The 7,444-nt window shown below is 39.1% G+C and overlaps 1 protein-coding gene across 3 annotated transcripts; it reads left to right on the top strand.

The window, feature by feature from the left end:
- Positions 1 to 2,449: 2,449 nt before the first annotated feature.
- On the top strand, positions 2,450 to 4,946 carry LOC124014592. 3 transcript variants are annotated; one of them, XM_046329776.1, is made up of 6 exons: positions 2,450 to 2,519; positions 2,954 to 3,298; positions 3,458 to 3,499; positions 3,621 to 3,752; positions 3,913 to 3,947; positions 4,059 to 4,946. In XM_046329776.1, exons 1-6 carry the CDS (start codon positions 2,477 to 2,479, stop codon positions 4,176 to 4,178), a joined length of 717 nt encoding a protein of 238 aa, XP_046185732.1. In that variant the 5' UTR covers positions 2,450 to 2,476; the 3' UTR covers positions 4,179 to 4,946. The 3 variants fall into 3 exon arrangements, with proteins under 3 accessions (XP_046185732.1, XP_046185733.1, XP_046185734.1); XM_046329777.1 differs by having other exon boundaries at positions 3,699 to 3,752; XM_046329778.1 differs by lacking the exon at positions 3,621 to 3,752.
- The last annotated feature ends 2,498 nt before the right edge of the window (positions 4,947 to 7,444 follow it).

Raw genomic sequence — 7,444 nt, forward strand, 5'->3', positions numbered from 1 at the left:
TGCACCTGACAAGGCCATTCAACTACAGCTTTGACCCGAAAGACTCAAGACAACAAGTTGTGCGTCTGAAGGACTATGTTAGATAGAAATGCTGCCATAATGGAGCAGAATAATCTCTGGTACAGTCTCAATGTCAGGGCAGTCTACCCCTAGCCATCACGGAAAAGTTCTGGCAAGAATTCTTGTCAAATAAACATAGCTAACAAAAGAGTTCCAGCAATGTTGTTTACATTTACATTTACATTTAAGTCATTTAGCAGACGCTCTTATCCAGAGCGACTTACAAATTGGTGCATTCACCTTATGACATTGTTGTTGTTGGTAGTTTAAAGAAAGTCAACATTACAGTATGTTGTTGTTGGAAAATATGTTAATACTGACTAAGAGATATTTTATTTTGAGTACTATACAATGTTTTGCTATGTTATAATGCATAGTTCTGCAGTTTATAATGGTTAGTCCAACATCTAAGAAGAGGAGGAATGTAGTGTATTAGCGACACCTAGTGGTGCAATACCAGCAGGGCACGAGAAGTCACGAGAGAAACAGAGGGAGGCTATGCTATGCTTGAGAGACCAGGAATAAAGTACAAGTCAATGATTCCCGAGTCTGAGTCAAGTCGATACATTACGTGCATTATCTGTGTAGCAATAGTATTTGTATCTCAGAGCCATTTGCATTCCTAGTTGTAGACTAATGTTAGCTAGCTAACATTGAACCTGGTTGGTTAGCTACCTGAATATTCATGCAGGGTAGTAACGTTATGAGTTGGGATTATGGTTAATTATTTAGCTAGCTATCTACATGTCTAAACAAAAGACTCCACTATACAATTAACCATTTCAATAGAATGTCCATGATGTCACTGTGACAACTGTCAATTGACATATCTGGTATATTCGCTCTGGCTATATACTCCGATTTCAGAGCACTATCATCTGAGAGTGCAGAATAACTGACAAATTTACGAACGCTCAACACCTGTTGAATATGTCCGGGGTCAGTAACTCTAGCAAAAGAGCACAATTAAATTGTTGCCAGCAGCACAGTTTCAGTCACTCTGAATGACATAAAAACAGCCAACCAGCTCTCATTTGTGTCTGGAACTAGCTAGCCAACATTAGCCAGTTAGCTTGGGTGCTTGACTGTTGTTAGGTCAGAATGCTCGGGTTAACCCTATTTCTCGGCCAGAGCATCCGGTATGTGCTCTGAAGGCTCCAAGAGCGAAACACTCCGAATTTACAAACGGACAATCTGACAACACTCTGAGTTTACGAACGTCCAGAGCACACTCTGGCAGTCCATATTGAATTTATGAAGACATCCGTAGTGTAAACCAGTCTTTAGTCTTTAAATCTTTGGTTGTATAGTACACGGCCTCACATGTGAATCCTTAAAGCGATGGGTTTAGACGGTGTGAACGATGCTGAATGGGTGTAGACAAAGAAGAGCTCCCCAGTAGGTGATTAAATATTCAAGGCCATTTTCTAAAAAGTGAGGTTACAAGGTTATCAACTTTCAAAGAAGAATTACTTTCCCATTGTTCCTCAACTGTAGTGTAAGATATACCATTTTGTAGCTCTGAGTCTCTACTTTTCTCCAATGTAAAAAACACCATTTCAAATGTTTCTACATAGGACCAAATCGATCCGGTCGGTCACACATGACTCTGGCCAAATAGCAACACCTCCTTCATTTGCATTCCTATCTTTCCTGTATATGCTATGACCATGTATAGCTGCTACTGCATCGTCAAATGAATTATCTAATTGTGTTTCAGAGATGGCCAGAATATGAATGTTTTCTGATGGTAGTACGTTTTCACTTTCATGAAAATCATTATTAAGTAGATAATAATCATTTTGTGCAAATAAAACGAGTTAGTCAGACCCATTGGGCTAAAGATGAACCAGCCCGCCCATCTGGCATTTGCACGAAATGCCAGACGGCCAGTCCGCCCCTGGGTCCTGCCAACTGTAAGAGTTCCTAAGTTTAGTGATCAACTTGGTACAGTCAGAAGAGTGCCCCCTATTGGTTAACCACCACTAACTCCAGCCAATACTCACCCACTCCAGGGGGTCTCCCGACCAATACAATTATTAGATCCAATGCAATTCATCATCATTGAGAAAACAGATTCAGATTTGGAATATATCCTCTCATACTATCTTTTTTTCAAAGGTTATTACTTTAAAATGGATGAAATATCATTAACCAGCTGGTCTACTGAAATAAATGTTATACATTTTGAGAACTTACAATTGTATATTTTGAGAACCTCTATGATTGATAAACATCGGTCTACAATTAAAATATCTTACCCATTCTATCTCTCAACCCAACTATTAAATTGTGGTGTAAGCAGCTATTTGGTTGTCACACTATGTCCCGCCCATTATCAGAAATTACATTCGTCTCTCTTATTTGAAGATTCAGTCCTTCCTTAATTGTATCTCAATGCAGACCTACACACAGAATGGCACGTATATATGTACCAGCTCTGGTCCTCTATGGCTTCTGTAAGTTTCTCTATCTTCAGTTCAGATTTTAATAGATTTGGTCATTCAAATAGTTGTGACTGTGTCTAGGTGTGTATGTAGTATATGTGTGCAAAAACACTGTTGTGTGTGAACAATAGCTTTAACTACTGTATCTTGCCTATGCCACTATGTACCATCACTCACTCATATATCTTTATGTACATATTCTTATCCCCTTACACTTGTGTCTATAAGGTAGTAGTTTTGGAATTGTTAGCTAGATTACTTGTTGGTTATTACTGCATTGTCGGAACGAGAAGCACAAGCATTTCGCTACACTCGCATTAACATCTGCTAACAATGTGTATGTGACAAATAACATTTGATTTGATTTGATATTAAACCACACCAGATATACTTTCCATAAGAATTACACAAAAGTTATGTTTCTAAATCTGTTTTCTCTCCTCCAGGTTTGACCCCTGTCATCTTGGTCTCTCTGCCACCCTCAGTGGTGGTCCATCCAGGGGATAATGTCACCCTACAGTGCACTAATGACCTTAAAGGACCAGGACACGTTGCTTGGTTCAAACAAGTCAACGTCTCAGAGCCTCTGTGCATCGTGTCGATGTACAGCTCTCAGCCGTATGTCAAGCATCACAATGGTTTTCAGCCCAGCCATATGGAAATGTTCATCAGCAATAGAATAATGTTCCTCAAAATCACAGAGGTGGATGTAGCTGATTCTGGTCTGTACTGCTGTGGAATGTACGATCAGTACTTCATCTTCACCAACATAACTTTCCTGATGGTTAAAGGTAAATCTTTTCAATAATTTCTCAGCTGTGACAACTGAATGCTATGAAATGTTGTGCTATAGGTATGCACATAAAAGAGTTGGAAACAAGTTAGTGTTCAATCAACTTTTATGTAGCTGGAATATTCAACTCTATTCAACTCTCCTATTCATCCAAAAGGTTACAAGGATTCTGACAAAGAGCCAGAGCAATGTCCTGAAGGTATGCTTAGTCTGTTATTGTATGGTGAAAATCATTTAAAACATCAATTTCAACCCATATCTTTAATGTGAGCTAGTAATTGTTAGATTAATGGGGTCTAGTTTAACTATTGGTCTGGTAGGACAGGATGATGATGGAACCATGTACCTCCTTACCCTGGTTGTGATCCTGGGTGTTGTGACTGCTGTTCTATTGATAGTCATCCTCATCCTGGTCCTCAAGATCAGACGAGACACAAACAGACACAACACAGGTAGAAGCCCATTTCATGATAATATGCGACCTGTGACACTTCAAATGTGAACATTTTCCCATTATATTCTGCACACGGACTATCAGAAGAGACAGTGTGCTCACCAGAATGGAATGATCCATTAGACCGTTCTCTCGTCTCTCTTTTATATCATATTTAGGACCTGATTCTCAAAGACAACCACAAAATGATCAGGTAAATACTATATCGTTAAATACTTTATTTTCAATGACATTATTTTGTAAGCAAATCAAGAAACAGAAAATTACAACTGTAGCCTATTTCATGATGTTTGCAAATCTACAGAACCAAGATCCAGATTCATTGATTTATGCTGCCCTGAATTTCACCTCCAAGAAGAGGAAGATGGAGAGGAGAAGAGAGAAGGAGCTGGACCCCCATGTAGTGTATGCTGCTACAAGATGACAAAGTGGAGGAGGATGGAAGTTTGGTTGGCCATATCTTTGAATACATTGATTTGCCATATCTTTGAATACAAGTTTAAATCTTGCTACATTGAATCTGTGTTGTTATATTTAATGGATTGATGGATTTAAATGTAAATCAATCAGTCTCTGCAGTGTACGTTTGTTAGTTGTCCCTCAGGGCTACTGTAGCCCTCTCCAACTAAGTTAGGCTACACAGCTCCGTAGTACAGGAGGATGGAAGACGAGAAAATTAGTTGGCCGTATCTTTGAATACATTGATTTGCTATATCTTTGAATACACGTTTAAATCTTGCTATATTGTTTGTGTAGATAAATGAAATGTTTTGAAACGTAAATCAGAAAATAACTCTGGAGTGTTTGTGAGTTGTACCTCAGGGCCAATGTAGCCTATTCCAACACAGTTAGGTCACACAGCTCAGTGGTTCAGGGTGTGGTTAGAGAGGAGTTAGAATTCAAAACACAACTGTTTAATGGTCACAGGGGAATAGTTGCCTCTTTTGGCCTCTCTTAACTTAGATCTATGTTGTGTGTGTTAGTGAATTGGTATTTTTTTTATAGGGTGACCCTGAGGTCCAAAGTACCCAGCAGTAGACAATTGCATTGTATTGATCACTTATAAAGACAAATGAAGAGTTAAACCAAAATTGGCTTTGTCATTGGTTTTCACCCTTTATTATTTCCTGTCTTGGTTTTGCACTGATCACAGCCCCTTATTCTCAGAATATGATGGGGGGTCTTAGGTAGAGGAGGGGCCAGTGAGCAGCTCATGAGACCTGCTAAGGAGAATATCCCTGGCCTATCATCATAGACTCTCTCTCTCTCTCTCTCTCTCTCTCTCTCTCTCTCTCTCTCTCTCTCTCTCTCTCTCTCTCTCTCTCTCTCTCTCTCTCTCTCTCTCTCTCTCTCTCTCTCTCTCTCTCTCTCTCTCTCTCTCTCTCTCTCTCTCTCTCTCTCTCTCTCTCTCTCTCTCTCTCTCTCTCTCAGTATGTCTCACCAGATTTACAATCCAATTGCCAACACAACAGCATGGTTGGTTGGTGAAGCATTTAATTGTTGAATCACTTTTTATAACGGGCAAAATATTTAAGTGTCTAAATGCGGGGGTGAAATGCAGTGGAAATGTTTTTGGGGGATTCAGTTCATTTGCATGGCAAAGAGGGACTTTGCAATTAATTGCAATTCATCTGACCACTCTTCATAACATTCTGGTGTATATGCAAATTGCCATCATAAAAACTGAGGCAGCAGACTTTGTGAAAATTTATATTTGTGTAATTTTCAAACTTTTGGCCACGACTGTTCTGCCAATGTTTGCCTATTGAGATTGCATGGCTGTATGCTCGATTCTATACCCCTGTCAGCAACGGATGTGGTTGAAATAATCAAATCCACAAATTTGAAGGCGTGTCCACATACTTTTGTAAATACAGTGCGTTTGGAAAGTATTCAGACCCCTTGACTTTTTCCACATTTTGTTTTGTTTAAGACTTATTCTACAATGGATCTAAAAAAAATCTCAATCTACACACATTACCCCATACTGACAAAGAAAAAACTGTTAAAAAAATAATAATTATAGCAAATTTATTACAAATAAAAAAACTTTGTCTTTGTGTAAGGCACATACTCTATTTCTTCAAGTCACCTCTCCACGGAAACGTTTTGTCCTCTTTCAGATGTGTCGATATCATGCCACTCACACCAACCTACATGCAGGGAACCAGTTTATAGGTACTTGCGGTCTGCAAGATGGGGCCGTATCGATGCTTTCGTCAGGCCTGCTGGCCTTGTACACACGGGACTCTGCAACCTGCTCTCTTTGTCTCATTGTGGTTTTCAGAAGGTATGTCTACTTGGTGTAAGACTTTTTTTCTTACAATCTTTACTTGTTAATGTTGCCACTGAGAGTTTGCAGCCATGAACTTACTTGGATATGTGTCTATTATCTGATCTGAAATCAGTTCCAAACCACAAGGAACTGCTAATGAACTCTATTTGAACCCCCTGGGTTAACCGTCTCATGTGTGATACAGCACCGTCTATTCTAGATCGTAGAGGCCAGGGGGGAGGGACCTGTTTGTGATGATGTCTTGGGAGAATTTTCAGTACTTTCTCAATCAGACAGTTTTTGTAAAGCGCAAAGACTACTGCCGAGTCCTCTGTAAAACAACCAAAAGAGGAGGAACCTCCTTCTGTTAGATTGCCTCCTATGATAACAACATTAACCAGTGAGTGAAACAGAGTAAATAACATGTCATGTAGTGGTTGGCTGAAGCTTTCAATAAGACACGCACTCTCGGGTGTTACACTTCAGTTATTGGATGTTTCAGTGAATCATAGGGAATCAGATTAACATACAATTGACTTGTTTTATCCTGTCATCTGATGTACTGGAACTGTTAAATTACTTGGTCAAAAGAGTATTTGTTAACTTAAGGGGCACTTGATTTATTTTAACCTGTGCAATGGAGACAAGATAGCTTAAATCACGTGCACCTATAAAAGTGACTGTTAGAACACAAATGGTAAACAAATTGAAAATACAATTTTTACACAGGTCTGGCCAGAGTGAATGTGAGAAATACAAACGACAATTACTTGCAAGACCATTCAGGAGTCAGGGTACGATACAAGACCAATAGACGTCTGAATGAGACGTCAACAAAAATGACGCGTCCAGTTTGACCAATCAACAATAACCCCATTGTTGAAGTGTTATACACATGGGTAGACATTCTCCACTGAAGATGATACCTTCAAAGATGTTCAATGAAAAAATACATGGGGTATAAATATTGCAATCGATGTCAGTCAATCCACATTGAATGATTGCATTTTTAAGTATGTGATGGCTAATATACAGTTGAAGTCGGATGTTTACATACACTTAGGTTGGAGTCATTAAAACTCGTTTTTCAACCACTCCACAAATTTCTTGTTAACAAACTATAGTTTCAGCAAGTCGGTTAGGACATGCATGACACAAGTTTTTCGAACAATTGTTTACAGATAGATCAATTCACTTCTAATTCACCGTATCACAATTCCAGTGGGTCAGAAGTTTACATTCACTAAGCTGACTGTGCCTTTAAGCAGCTTGGAAAAATTCCAGAAAATGATGTCATGGCTCAAGAAGCTTCTGATAGGCTAATTGACATAATTTGAGTCAATTGGAGGTGTTTCCAAATGCCTGAATGTACCACATTCATCTGTACAAACAATAGTACGCAAGTATAAACACCA

Source organism: Oncorhynchus gorbuscha, linkage group LG25, assembly GCF_021184085.1.
Source record: "Oncorhynchus gorbuscha isolate QuinsamMale2020 ecotype Even-year linkage group LG25, OgorEven_v1.0, whole genome shotgun sequence".
Taxonomy (NCBI): domain Eukaryota; kingdom Metazoa; phylum Chordata; class Actinopteri; order Salmoniformes; family Salmonidae; genus Oncorhynchus; species Oncorhynchus gorbuscha.